Source organism: Heterobasidion irregulare (genome assembly GCF_000320585.1).
Source record: "Heterobasidion irregulare TC 32-1 unplaced genomic scaffold scaffold_05, whole genome shotgun sequence".
NCBI lineage: Eukaryota > Fungi > Basidiomycota > Agaricomycetes > Russulales > Bondarzewiaceae > Heterobasidion > Heterobasidion irregulare.
In genome coordinates, this window is record NW_009258201.1 from 750,053 (window position 1) to 763,852 (window position 13,800).

At 56.4% G+C, this 13,800-nt stretch overlaps 7 protein-coding genes across 7 annotated transcripts; 5 read left to right on the forward strand and 2 right to left on the reverse strand.

Moving 5' to 3' along the window:
• Positions 1 to 132: 132 nt before the first annotated feature.
• HETIRDRAFT_64844 (aspartic peptidase) lies at positions 133 to 2,766 on the forward strand (the record flags this gene model as incomplete). Its single annotated transcript, XM_009547597.1, has 7 exons — positions 133 to 357; positions 438 to 526; positions 775 to 834; positions 890 to 1,349; positions 1,413 to 1,626; positions 1,719 to 1,779; positions 1,845 to 2,766. Coding segments are annotated over 7 exons (1,603 nt in total), but the record flags the coding sequence as incomplete, so codon positions are not given.
• A 421-nt stretch (positions 2,767 to 3,187) lies between these two features.
• HETIRDRAFT_426913 (uncharacterized protein) lies at positions 3,188 to 4,844 on the reverse strand (the record flags this gene model as incomplete). Its single annotated transcript, XM_009547866.1, has 9 exons — positions 3,188 to 3,526; positions 3,598 to 3,609; positions 3,669 to 3,782; positions 3,808 to 3,922; positions 3,994 to 4,132; positions 4,187 to 4,289; positions 4,346 to 4,583; positions 4,633 to 4,675; positions 4,730 to 4,844. The coding sequence occupies 9 exons, from the start codon at positions 4,842 to 4,844 to the stop codon at positions 3,188 to 3,190; spliced, it is 1,218 nt and encodes a 405-aa protein (XP_009546161.1).
• Positions 4,845 to 5,792: 948 nt separating this feature from the next.
• On the forward strand, positions 5,793 to 6,841 carry HETIRDRAFT_409421 (uncharacterized protein; the record flags this gene model as incomplete). The annotated part of the gene is made up of 5 exons (XM_009547867.1): positions 5,793 to 5,829; positions 5,883 to 6,314; positions 6,383 to 6,533; positions 6,608 to 6,708; positions 6,768 to 6,841. Coding segments are annotated over exons 2-5 (373 nt in total), but the record flags the coding sequence as incomplete, so codon positions are not given.
• On the forward strand, positions 5,795 to 6,036 carry HETIRDRAFT_173205 (uncharacterized protein; the record flags this gene model as incomplete). Its single annotated transcript, XM_009547868.1, has 2 exons — positions 5,795 to 5,829; positions 5,883 to 6,036. The coding sequence occupies 2 exons, from the start codon at positions 5,795 to 5,797 to the stop codon at positions 6,034 to 6,036; spliced, it is 189 nt and encodes a 62-aa protein (XP_009546163.1).
• A 1,253-nt stretch (positions 6,842 to 8,094) lies between the features above and the next one.
• On the forward strand, positions 8,095 to 9,165 carry HETIRDRAFT_318087 (uncharacterized protein; the record flags this gene model as incomplete). Its single annotated transcript, XM_009547869.1, has 1 exon — positions 8,095 to 9,165. A coding segment is annotated over one exon (1,071 nt), but the record flags the coding sequence as incomplete, so codon positions are not given.
• A 1,273-nt stretch (positions 9,166 to 10,438) lies between these two features.
• HETIRDRAFT_247413 (uncharacterized protein) lies at positions 10,439 to 10,939 on the reverse strand (the record flags this gene model as incomplete). Its single annotated transcript, XM_009547870.1, has 2 exons — positions 10,439 to 10,795; positions 10,856 to 10,939. Coding segments are annotated over 2 exons (441 nt in total), but the record flags the coding sequence as incomplete, so codon positions are not given.
• Positions 10,940 to 11,597: 658 nt separating this feature from the next.
• Positions 11,598 to 13,181, forward strand: HETIRDRAFT_118030 (uncharacterized protein; the record flags this gene model as incomplete). The annotated part of the gene is made up of 5 exons (XM_009547871.1): positions 11,598 to 11,921; positions 11,980 to 12,287; positions 12,348 to 12,501; positions 12,564 to 12,977; positions 13,050 to 13,181. The coding sequence occupies 5 exons, from the start codon at positions 11,598 to 11,600 to the stop codon at positions 13,179 to 13,181; spliced, it is 1,332 nt and encodes a 443-aa protein (XP_009546166.1).
• Between the last annotated feature and the right edge of the window lie 619 nt (positions 13,182 to 13,800).

Below are 13,800 nucleotides of genomic sequence, written 5' to 3' on the forward strand. Positions count from 1 at the left end.
CCAGTTGGACGCGGGGCGGTGTCATCGTGCTGACGCGGTGTGCACCAGGAACACGCTCTGTGCACTGCTCAGCCACACCTATAAAGCCTTCCTCGCCTCATCATGCCCGCTTCCCTCCTCTCTCGCCCTCGTCATGAAACCCTCCCCCCACAGCCTTCTCCTCGCCGCCCTCCTCTCCTCCGCATCTCACGTCGCCGCCGTCCATCTTTCTCTCCGCGGCCAGCTCGAGTCTGCGCCCGCTCCCGCACTCGCACGGAGGGGACACATCTCCGGCCTGAATAACGGTCAGAATGTCAACTACTACACGAACATCACCCTCGGCGGTCAGGACTTTTCCGTCCTCGTCGACACAGGCAGGTGTGTCTCGGCCTCCCTCCCTTCGGGATGCGGTGGGGTTTCGTTCCATTCATCTTGACGCGTCTTTTCCTGCTCTGCAGCTCCGATCTGTACGTCGCAGGGAGCGTGCCAAATGCAAAGGACACGGGCACGTCCACAGCGGTCGTATATGCGATCGGGTCTGCACAAGGTGAGCTTTCTTTCACTTCCTCCTTGCCTTGCCGTTTCGATGTTCGGCGCGCCTTGGGAATACATAGAGGCGCTTGCTAGTTCTTTTTCTGTCCTCGTAACACCATGGGCTGGGCATCTGCCTGTCAGAACTCGCATTTATGCTCATTCATATCGTGCATATATGCGCCCATGCATACATCTGCTGATCGTTCGGCTGACGGATCATTGAGTGACTGACCGCCTTGTTCGCGCGCTCGCGCGCTCTAGGTCCAATCAAGACCTCCAAGCTTGATTTTGCAGGATACACCGTGAACGACCAGGCATTCCGTGCGCTTCCCTTCCTTTGTTCATTCGCATCGTCTCATCTCTTCCTCGCCTGCAGTCGAACTCACCGCCGACGCGGACCACAAATCCGGGGAGGGTCTAATCGGCCTCGGTCCCAATACAGGATCCGAAATATGGACAAAGCTTGGTCAAAAAACGGCTGGCGCCGCCGTCGTCGACCGCATTTTCCTGCAAAATATGACCACCTCTAATTTCCTCACAGTCCTTCTCGGGCGCTCCGACGACCCGGACGACCGCTTCCCCGGCGACCTCACCTTGGGCGAGCTTGTGTCTGGTTACGAAGCGGTGCTGAATCAGCCCAAGCTGAACGTAACGGAGGTGGGGAAGAAGGACTCCCAGAAGGGGTTGCAACATTGGCAGGTTCTTTTGGACGCGCAGGGTGTGGTGGGCCCAGATGGGCAGGTGATCCCGTTGACGACGGGCGTGGCTGGGACGAAGAACAAGAAGAAACTGACCGCCATCTTCGATACTGGGTTTACGCTGCCGCAGGTGCCCAAGTGCGTGCGCGGTCCCCCGCTTTGACGTTGACTGTGTCTGTACTGTGCTAACCTCGCGCATAGAGCGATGGCAGACGCGATCTACTCCCGTTTTGACGGCGCGACGTACACGAACGTGACGGGCGTCGGGGCTGTGTACACTCTGCCCTGCGAGATCGAAGTGAACGTAACGATCAAAATCGCCGGTCGCGCGTACCCGGTGCACCCCCTCGACACGAACCTCGATTTGAACCTGAATCTGAAGAAGACGGCGGGGAAGAAGACTTGCATCGGGTCGGTGAGTGTTTTTTTTTTGTTTCCTGTTCGGTTTCCGGGCATGGGCCATGTCTGTGCGACGCGGTGCTGATGTTTCGCTTTGGTCACGGCCAGTTCCAGCCGATTACAACAGGCGCGTCGCCAACTTATGATATGATCCTTGGCATGGCATTCCGTACGTCCTTTCCCCATCTGGTTGCATTTGTTTAAGCTCATCCTCGCCCGTTCGCATACGCGCAGTCCGCAACGCCTACCTTCTCGTTAACTATGGCGATTTCCTGGAGGGTTCGAACTCCACAACGGCGGATCCGTACATCCAGCTCCTCAGCCTCACCAACGACACCGCCGAAGCGCACCAGGACTTCGTCCAAGTCCGCCTCGACGGTGACGACCGCACGGGCTCGCAGCGCCTCTCCGCGTCCAACTCGTCCTCGATTTCGTCCCCGTCCTCTTCCGACGACGACGACGGGAGCGAGAGTTTCTTCGACAAGCACAAGACCGCGGTGATCATCGGGGCTGCGGTCGCGGGGGGCTTGGTCCTGCTGGGCGCGCTGGCCGGAGTGGCGCTGTGCCTTGGGAGGAAGAGGCAGGCGCGGATGAGCGCCGGCAAGCCGTTGGTGTATCGGCCGCTGCACGAGCCGGCGCCGGCGGGGGAGATGGACCAGGTGCAGGGTTACCAGGCGGGCACGCGGTATCACAATCCGTGGGAGCAGCGCCCGGCGCAGGGGAGATGAAATCTGAGCTGCGTGCTCGCCTGCGTCGGGATGGTGCCCCGTGTCCTGCATCGCCATTGTTGTTGTCGTGCTGTCGCTCTCGTTCATGCTGCTGTCTGTTCAGCATACACGCCTGTCATCCCGTCTCTCTCACTCAGCCACTTTATTTATCGCATCGACTGCTTCGTTTGAGTCGCCCGCACGGACAAGTACATCCATCTACCCTCCTTCTGTCTTTGTTTTCCACTTGCATTTCCTCCACCGGGCGACACTCTTCCCACCTCTTTTGCGTTTAGCATACTAGCATACTAGCACGGTCCTGACAGGGGCGATGAGTAGTACGGACGGAGCGGACACGCGTCCATATATATCTATATACCTGGCTCTTAGGCATGTTGTTTTTTGCTTTTTGAGGGTGTAATGAAACATGATATAGCCTTGAATACGTTATGCAACTAACGATAGAGCGCAGATCAACGCGCAGTGGCCGTCACGCCTCTCGGGCGTCTAGCCCACATTTCATCGCTGCACGGCACAGCAGATGTTCGCTGCTAGATTCGATTGTACAGCGGCAGCAGAGGGAAGGCAATTGAATGTACATGTCTTGGATAAGTCTACTGTGGTGAAGGAGCCGAAATTTATACACAGTATTGGGGCCGGTGCTCGAGTATGAAGGTGTTGTAAAGGTGATTTGTTTGACAAAGATGATTGTGCGAAAAGGCTTCTCAAAAGAGCAAGCTGTGCGCGATGTGCGCGGGAAGGTGAGGGTCGAAGGAGCCCGAGATCTCTCAAGGGCGTCCACTAACTTAAAAAGCATCAGCACGGCCAGCAGCGCTGCCGGTACGAATGCGGCGTGGGGGCGGCCGGTGGTCATATGGTGGACCTCGTCTTGACTATGGGCCCCGCCGCGCCCAGCAGCGCCCATTTCTGCGACTTGTCCCGTGCGCAAGGCCCCTGGTGCGCGAACGTGATGATGGACTCCTGCGAGTCGAGGAGCGCGCGCTGGCTGAAGACGCCCATGCTCGTGCTCGTGTCCGCGTGCGCGTCGGCGCCCGAGCTTGGCCGGCGCGGGCACTGCGGTATTGACGCTGATCTGCTGTCCCGTGACACGAAGCGCAGGGAGAGCGTGCGGCTGGGGGAGATCACGGTCATCTCTGATGTGGACTGCTGGAGCGCGACGAGCACGATGATGGTCGTCGGGTATACGCCCTGTCAGCGTGCGGACAAAAAAACGGTTTCAGAGGGTGAGAGTGTCGGCGGGATGATCAAGCGGGGCTCACAGCGATGGAGGTCTGCGGGGCCAAACGATCAGATCAGAACGGGCGTTGCGGGGCGAGGCTGCCGCGCTCACCATGCTTCGACCCATTATCGCCCTCCCGAGATCTGAAAAGATGCCTGACTGACTGAGGATGAAAAGCACCTTGATGAATGAAAGAGGATAATCAGCTTCCCGTCCAAGCCTGCCCTATTATGACGGCGGCGCGGCGCACCCATATAACGACGTACAGAGCGCCGGACTCGACGAGAAATATCAAGATTTTTTGGACCTTCGTCCGCGGATGTTGACTACCGGAGATGTTTGATGTGATCTGTCGCCGCAGTTGCCTATGCAGCGCCCATCATGGTCACTTCGTCAACAACGTTCAGACGCGGCAACGCCTAAATTCTGTCCTCACCATGCTCTGTACGCAATCAAGGCTGTGCCCACGACGTTCGTGCCGAGGGTTGCGATCGACAGGCCATACATGCCTATGTTCATGCTGCCGCCAGCTGCAAAAAACATCCTCCGTTCCGCGAGCGTGAAGAGACCCGTCCCTGCGAAACATGAGGAAACAGGTAATCAATCATACGGCGCTGCAACGAACGTACCGACGGCTCCCAACATGCAGACTGACGAGATCAAGAGGACGACCAGACTGTAGTTCCAGAGAACCCAGGCTCTCCAGAGAATGATCGCATCGCAGATGACAAACTTCAATGTGTGTCGTGAGCCTTGGCCATGTCAGGAGATAGAGACAAGAGGCTGACATTGATTATGGGGGCGAACAGCCGCGCCTGCAGTAAAGGTTTCACTGCTTGGAGTTCAAAAAGCATCATCGGATACACCGGATTCGAGGATCGCTCCAGAAAGTAGCTCTGCATGTTGAGGATAAAGATGCGATCATGGACAAAGCCGAGGGCGTAGTCCGCGGTGGACGCCCCGAACATGACGAAGGTAACGCCCCACAGCACTGCTCTGGTCTGTAAACTCGCTTTGTTGCGTGTCCTAGAGCATGATGGGCACGAATGTACGGTAGAGTAGTGCCCACACTCACGACATGATGTATGTTGACAGGAAAAAGAGAATAGCCTGGAAGCCTGCATCGTGCATTGAGTCAAGTGCAACTGTGCAGGATATCTCAACGGGCTCACCATAAAATAGGCTGGAAGTAGCAACTATAGCCAGATACTGGCTAATAAATGTAAACTCCTGGTATACAAGACTTTCCAGGCGGGACGAAGGGATACATAGCTGGCGGGATGCCATGGTTAGGCTCATTGAAGCCTCGGAATGCAAACATTTGGGTGGTTCCTCATCGTCTTTTAAAGCCAACGAGTGGCGAGCGTTGCAACGATCAAGCTTAGCGCAGTCCACGTAGGCTCACAGGCCGTGCACAGATGGTCTGACAGCTAAAATGGAGTCGAACAGCTCACGAGAGTGATCATCAGATTGTTGTCCAAGGATCAAAACCGGACAGGAGTAGCGCATAAGCGTTGTGCTGACGAGGAGTAGAGTGAACATGATAACCGGTGAATCCAGGGTGGAACCCGTCTTCAACACAGTCATTTCTGCAGCAGATACCTTCCAGGCTGCTGAGATCGCTGCGGGGAAACAGCTTTGATGGAAATTCGCGATGTTCCCCGCTCAACATTGATGCATGTTCAGAGTTCATGCATATTTGGCAGTTATCGCAAACTTGGAATCACATAGATATCTGCCATTATAATATATACGGTAGTGTTGCATTCAAACTCCTGCACAGGGATTTCATCAGGATAGTCTTACCAACGGCGATGAGAGGGCGCCCAAGGGCGCCTACTGTAGTTTTCGGGAATTGAGAAGCATGGATGAATTCTTGATGATTGAAATGTGTATTCGGGCAAGGATAGGCAAGGAGAGTCGGATCCCTCGAGCAAGATCCTGCACTGCAATAGTCTCCTCAGCAGACTGATAGATAGTCGATGACGAATCGATTGGGTGGGTCTCTCCTAGTACTGCAAGAGCGCTGCAGGAGCCCGCTGACAGCCGCTGGCATGACAATGTAGCGGAGCCTGAAAATTAGCGCCCATTAACGCCCTTCACTGACGTTCCAACGGACCAACCTCCTCCAATATCTCACCAATCTACGCACCACTATCTATGCGCTCCGAGACTTGTCGATACTTGCTTATATTGAGCAAGAGGGTTCGCTGAAGTCTTCGTAAGGTTCGGTGTGTATGAGGATAGTATCGGGGAATGAACACTGGTCAAGGTAAGCAGTGCAACACATGGAAGAAACTTGTTCGCAAGGTGACACAAAAGTAGAAATCAAACGACGAGCATAGATGCGAAAATGAGAAAAGTACTGCTAACGAGAGTGATGTGCATATACAGAACTTTCTTGTCACCGTATTGGAGCATCCTTAACCGCTCCTTGCCGACACATTTTGCTTCATGTATGCCTCTTTGGGGCATCTGAAGGTGCGTGTCATTGTGTTCTTTTGACAATTCTGGGTCAACTCCGATAGTCCATACCTGGGAATACTATGGAATTGAATGAGACAGGGCAAAACCCTTCTAGACTTGGGTCGCAGGTGTATCAGCTGGACACGGCCATTGCTACTTAATCAGATTCTTCTCTCTCTTCGTTGTATCTACTTCAGTCCGAGATGCAGCTCAAGCTTTCGTTCGTCTCCATAATCAGTCTTACTCTCTTCATGGCCTGCTTCAGTGATGTCGCAGCCAAGGACCAGACTGGTACGTTGTTTACTGTCGATTCAATCCTCCCGTGGCTACTGTGAATTGAACGAGCTTCTCATTGCTAGCATTCTCGGCTACCTGTGATAACATCTCTCTCGACAGCGGGCATATCCTCACCGCAGACTGTGAAGACGCAGCTGGTCAAACGTTCCCGACAAGTATTGACTTAAACGATTGCGTCTTGAACAATGGGGGTATCCTTCAGTGTGGCGTGAAGTAGGTATTACCTTTCATCTCATCGTTCAAGATTCGCAACATGCTAATCAGTCTGTGCGGTACGCCGTATATAGCGGAAATTATTTTCATTCGTGCAACAGTTGTACCTTAACTCAGCCCTCGACTCTCATCTGCAACTGTAGCCCCAAAGGGGTTCCTACGTCTATCGACCTCAGTGAGCAACCCATCTATCTTGAAATGAATACCTGTGTATATGGTTGAGTGATACCACAGATGGCTGTATAAGCAACATACGGAGTGAATTAACTTGTCCCTGAAGACTTTTCCACGTTCGTCGGGCCACTGGGGTCGACTTGGCAGGTGCTGCTGTATATTTGACGCTTTCTTGTACCCAAACGTTTCTTGCAATGACTTTCTTAAACCTTCAGAATCTGCATTCAATCGTGTGGTGTCAGTCGCACTCAAGAGTGCACTTCATCCTGCATGCTTTGGGTCAGCTTGCATGAGCCAGCAGCCCTGAGGCGATCATCAGCGAAGAAGTTTTGAGATGATCATCTTCATGTAACCCTGCCGCTGCCGGCTGTTGTCAGCAGAACAACTCGGGACCTTGCTAGGGTGTGGCATCCATACACTTGAAACCCACAACCTCAAGGGCCCGCTCGTAATCCCACTGCACATGCCTACGGAGCTAGAGAAGGCCGACCTGACTTTACTCGACCCGGACATGTCAAATGACACACAAGTAAGCGCTGAGACGATCCTGTATTCAATGTGGTCGACCAGCTACCTCGCCTGCCATCACGGTTTTCTAGCTGCCTTGCTTAGGTTTCCTACTCAACTGTCTCTAGGCCTCAGAATCGTCACTGTCTGAAATAAGACTTGGTTTGTCCAAAATACAGCAAAGATCACAAGGAATGTCACGGAAGGTTCGACAAGGTGCGTATACCGCGTCCACGAGTGCCGGTAGGGCCACGATGCGGCATCTTGAGTGGGAACCTGCGAAACCCCTCAGCGTCCGGCGTGTATCTATATTGTCAAAGGATGGGGGGTATGCAGGGCACGAGCCGTACTCCCAAGGGTAGAGATTGGACAACAAAGTATCCATTATCAAAAGCCATGTGGACGACGTCGTGTTCCTTTGTCCCGACTTACCCCGAAGAATACATGGAAGTAAGCGCCTCTTATACATCTATCACTTTCCTTGGTTCTCCAGTACTGATCTAAGGCTCCTTTGTTCTCTATGGAGCTCAACATAATCACATTGCGGTGTCTTTGAATGAATCTGTCCTGCTGGCCTTCAGGGCTTTGTTTCATATAGTTATATAAGGCGGCATCGTCAATCTCAGCATCACACAACACAGCTCGCTTTTTCGCCAATTCCCTCCCTCACATCCTGACGACAGCCCTCGCAAGGTCTCCTCCAGTCGCACCAAATTCATCAGTGTTACCATCGAGGACTAGACCACCGTGATAGTCAGGCAGTAGAAAGGTATGCGGCGAGCCACTGTCTCTATTTCTTTCTTTGTTCACTGGCGCTACCATCCTCGTCTAACCACCCAGTCGCTGCGATTCGCCGTGATCCTAAATATCGAGCATTACTATGCCGACCACTACGGTGCACCCCAATCGATATACCAGCGCTTTGGTGCCGTATCACATAGGAAAGCTACCCATCGAAATGCTAGAACAGGTATTCATCGAATGCGCCAGGGATACCATTTATCCCAGTAACATAGAAATGCTGACTGTAGGCGACTACAACACCGCTCCGGACTGGATCAACATCACATACGTCTGCCGTCTCTGGCGCAGAATCTCGCTTGTGTGCCCTTATCTGTGGACGCACATCACCACCAATCTCAGCCATCGATGGGTCCTCGAGTTTTTGAAGCGCTCGCGGAAACACCCGCTCGTCCTCGAGCTGAGCACCTTCCATTCCACCTTCCGCGACATTAAGCTCGTCCTCTACGCCCATGCGTTTCGAGTCAGGCAGCTCTATCTCGGAGATGTGGTGGTCAGTAACCCTGTGATGTTATCAGAGCTCGGCAGTGGGTTGACCGTCTCTGCGCCTCTGCTCGAGGACCTCGTTTTGGAGGTCGGCCAATGTGAAGTACAAGATGATCTGTTCTCGGGATATGCCCCACGCTTGCATCGCCTTGGGCTCGGAGATGCGATGACGATCAGCATCGATTCTCCCTTGCTGGGCCATCTTCGCGAGCTCGAAGTACGAGAAACGTACGATGCAGACGGTCTGCTCAAGCTGCTCCAGAATACACCGCTCCTCGAGTCTCTGAAAGTCAGCGACCTGGTTCCAGGTCGCCAGTACTCCGGAGTCGATGTGCATCTTCCGCATCTCTCCGCGCTATGCATCCGATTATATGACTACCGGAGCTTCCTCAGCTTTTTCGAACGGCTTCGGATACCTCCGACGGTCCACTTCCAGATCATCCTCTGCATTTTGAGAGTGTCAAGCACCGAGGAGGAGTACTGCGCCGTACTCGATGTGATAGCCGACCGCGTTCGCGGCATCAGCAAGTCTATAGGCCCTCTATGCGCGAGCCTAGAAATCGAGCCGGAGAAGGACTGGTGCATCGCCTGGTACCCAATACGCCAAACGCTCGACGATCCTGCCGTCGACCGGACACCACGCCGAGCGCTACGCGAATACGAAGAAAGTTGGAACCGTCGGTGTGAGCATCAGTGTGACGTGCCCTTCATGTTCAGCGTGGACCCCTTGTTCGGCCGATCTCGCACGTACGCGCACATGATGAACGACGTGCAGCGCATGGTCCGCCGCCTGACGGACGTGCACGCGCTGCAGTTGAACCTGACTCTGTCGGACGACTTCGAGGCCGTGGAGTGCCTCAGCGAGGAGGGTCCGTTACAGTACCCGAGCTTCGAGACGTGGATCCCAATTCTCAAACCGATGTCCGACGTTTGCACCCTCAAACTGACATCCGACGCCGTCGCGGGCGTCCTGATGGCCCTCACCCCCGCTGATAGCGTCGGAGGGAGCTCGCAGAGCCCTTTGCTCCCTAAACTATCCACGCTTGCCATCGTGAAAAGCGAGCTGCCAGATCTAAGATTGTATGACTACCCGCCTGGGTTAAATATTGTTCGACTTCTAGAGGCGTGCCTTTCAACAAGGCTAAAATTGGGCCTGCAATTGGAGCAACTGGTGATCGATGACAATGATTACCACAGCCAGGAGCGTATGGAATGTTTGAGGAAATACGTGAAGGATATGTCATACGACACTTACGCGCGAGCTGAGGAGGCCTGATCCTCTAAAGCAAAGTATGCTCAAGGACTGGTCACTCAAGACAGTGCCGGAGCCAACTATCAGCGGACCATGACGAATGATGGATCGACTCGCTCCCGAGGCGGCGCTATAGATTTATGAAAACTATTGCATTACTTATGAATGGCATCGTGTGAGAGCAACAATGTCTCCTCTTATCATGAGCCGGCACTGGAACTATAAGGACAAGCAAACAAGCTGCCTCTCACCAGGTGGGTGTGAGCCGAGGCTGCAGCATATAGGTACGGCATCGAGGGAAGATCAGCGATGAATCCCTTGCGTGCTGCCGGGAAAATGTCACAACCAAGACCGTCCTTTTGGAGGGGAAATAACTGCGAGGAGCTAATATAAAAAAAGTCGCCTCGGTCAATACAGTCAACGCTGGAACCCCGATCGAATGCAGAGATTGCACTCACAATGATGGCCCACAACCGTCAAGGAGTGGGACGCAAGCATCGGCAGTGACACGCCGAGCGGCTCGACGAAGACGCCAGGCAGACTGTCCTCAACTCCACAAAGACGCCGCATCGATCCCCACAGCAGCCCCCAGCGCCTCCAGCCTGGCCTTCAACCTCCGCACATCCTCGATTCCAGGCCGCCCCTTCTCTCCCGCCCGGCTCGTCCCAGCCGTCAGCTGCCCCATCATGTCCTCCAGCTGCTCCACCTTCCGCTTCGCTTCCACCTCCTCGTTCCCGTCCATCTCCTCGCCATACGTCGTCAGATGCTCCCGCGCGTGCTGCTCCGCCTCCAAATCACGAGGCGCGACGTCCGCAAAGCGCACCTCCGCAAGCTGCGTGGAGATATCGCGCGCCTCCGTCATGTGTGCGGCCGTGGCCTCCGATTGCGGCAGCGTGTTCAAGAAGTGCTGCAGCGCCGCCGCGAGTCCGCGCATGATGCCCAGCTCGCGCCCGAGCGGCACGCCGATCTGCGCAAAGCCGGCGTCGAAGCCCTCTTGTAGCGCGGACTCTTTCCCGGCGGTGATGCCCTCGCGGTATCCAGCCTGCGAGCATCGAGGGGTGAGTGATTCAATCGGCAGTACAGATACACGACGACGACGTACGTTGGTGAAATCTGATGATAGCTTCGCCCATTCTGCTCCCTCGATGTGAGAGGCGGAGGACGGGTCGTCGTGCCAGGGAGACTCGTTGATTGTAGGGTCGGCAACGTCGAACTCGAAGGCCATTATGATGAAGGTGTTGTGATGGCCTTTGGGCTAGCTGCCCGAGGTCAAAGAAGATAGGATCAGGGGAGATATTACGTATTATTTAGAGCGGTTTCGGGCGAAAGTCCCAATGTGACGCAGAACATGGAAGCTCTGCTTCATCCTCCACTGCCAACGATTATGCCGCTTGCTCGAAACACCAGAATTGATGGGACAAGAGACGCATGCTGCTCTTAAAATCAACCTTCGTATACAGGCCCTCCCGCATATTCTCGTCTGTTCCCGACGGATGCATCGCATCTCGTATGAACGGTGCTGCTTCGCTGGGACGCTTCTCCTGCGCTCGTGCTCATACCGGCTCGATACATTCGAGACGGGGTGGCTCTGTTCGGCTGGAACGAGACGCTTCATTCCATTCTGGTAGACGGCCATCGCTCCGGACGCTCGAGATCAGTCACGCAGGATCATTCCCAGGATCCCAGCCAACAGTTCTCTAGCATCATCCATCGACGGGCTCTGCTCTCGTGCCGCGCGATGCACCTCTGTGGGCTGATGCCCCTCCTCCTCTGATCGTCTTATATCCCCCTGCGATATCGCGCCGTCCACGTCCACGTCCACACCCGCGACCTCCCCATCCACCATGGCACACCCCTACGCGCACAACGCCATCAGCGACATATCTGGGATATCGGTTTCCGAGTACCCTGCGTACCCTTATCATCGCGTGCCCCTCCACTCCACCAAGCTCCCTCCAGGGCCCGAGTCCGACGACAGCTCCGCTAGCCAGCAGCCCCTCCTGGCCGACGCGTACACGCGGCACTTTGTCAAGCAGGACGGTCTCATCACGCTCATCCTCGCTGGTCACAAGGGCGGCGACCAGGTGCCACTGTACACCGGCGGGAGCCTCGTCGACGGCCTCGTGACCCTCTCGAAAGCGTCGGGGATCACATCCATAACGGTCAAGGTACGCATGCGGTCTATAAATAACCCCGCTGCGGTCGCCCACGCTCACGCGTCCGCAGCTCGAGGGGAGCATCAAGGTGAAAGAGACTGCGAGCGAGGGACCGGCCTCGACGGTCCTCGTCTCGGACACGCTGTACTCCTGGGACCAGATGCTGCACGCCGGCCACGCGCCGTCCGAGTTCAGCTTCCGCGGGAAGCTCCCCGTGTACTACCTCGACGGGCGCAAGCGCGGCCTCAGCCTCCTGCCGCCGAGCTACGACGCGCGCATGAGCGCCCTGCTGGGGTTCAGGGTCGCCGTGCAGTACGAGTTTGTGGTTTCCGTCACACGCACGCGAGACCTCCCGCTCCTGTGGAAGAAAACTGCCCGGTGCGTGCGAGGCGCCAGGTTCCACGCGCGATTCGCTGAAAATGCGGGCCCACCCCACAGCTTGCGCGTGCCGTTCGTGTACAGAGTGCTGACACGGCCGGCCGCGGCGGGGCCCTTTCCGTCCGTTCCCACCCTCGCGCCAAAGCACCCGCGGACGCTGTTCACAGACGTCATCCTCTCGCGCAAAGCAGGTGCGCCCCCAATGGAAGTCCAGGTGCGTGCGTGCGTGCGTGCGTGCGCAGCACCGCCCCGCGCGAGGCTCATCCTTACTGCCAGATCTACCTGCCCAAGTCGCAAATATCGCCCCTCACCGACGCGATCCCGTTCCGCATCTCCCTCCGCGCGCCGGACGCGTGCCTCGCGCCCTTCCTCGCCTTCTCGTCCCCGCTCACGTCCTTCCACCCGCTCTCGCCCCCGCCGTCCGTCGCGTCGCTCGTCGCGCGGCGCGGCGTGCCCACGCGCGCGCCGCTGCGCGTCACGCTCGAGCGCTACACGACCGCGGACACGCGCGCGACGGGGGTCGTCGTGCTCGGGAAGCGCCGCGCGCGGATTACGTCGCGCGCGGTGCTCGCGGACGGGCTGCTGCACCGCGGCGAGCAGGGCCGGGGCTGGGTGAGCTGGTGGGGCGACGTCGGGGTACCGCCGACGGTGGACTGCGGGGGGTTTGAGGCGAGCCGGCTGACGGTGGAGGTACGTTGGGGGACACGGCGCATATCGCATCGAACCGTCGGGCGCTGACTCGCCGGCTGTTGTGTGTGACAGGACGTGCTGGTGGTCACGATCGAGCCGCACGGGGTCGACACGCACGTGCTGCCGTTCCGGCGGGGCGTGCCTGTGCAGTTGACGACGAGCTCTGCAAAGACGGCGAGCGCGATCAAGGTGGCGGAAAAATGATGCGGGCGCTGCATGTTACAGTGGCTTCTGTTCTGGTTATTTTGAATGCGGACTTTTCGTAATTTGTCGGCCGCGACGGGACTTTTTGTATATTTATACATGTATGTGTGTGCGTGCGGGCGTGCGTGCCTTGTCTACTGTATTGGTGGTCATATGTATGTTGTAGTTCTGTATTCTCGGGGATGTGGTGAGAGTTTGGGAAAATCAAATTGGGGGCCAGAGGCAGGAATAGATGGTGCTTGCCGCAGTTTAAATCCGTCCTTGATCATCGTGGCAACGGACGGTGATGTCGCTGCTGTTGCACGCGCGCGGTGGTAGGCAGGTGGCCATGGCTGTTTCCCCGATACGGGGCGTGGGTCGGAGGGAAGGAGGGGGCACGCGAGTAGGCTCTGGGGGGCCAACGGGGGAGTGTGCTGAGGGAGCGTGTGGAGGGCGAGGGGGTGGGTGGAGGGGGTGGGGCTCCCACATGGGTGGGCAGGCAGCAGCGACTTCTTGTCTCGGCCGAGGGAGGGGAGGGAGGCGGAGAGGCCGGATATGGGCAAGGGGGCGGCCAGGGCAGCCGGACGTCCATATGGCTCCCCTCCTCCTGCTCGTGCTGACTCGGGCCCATCTACTTAGT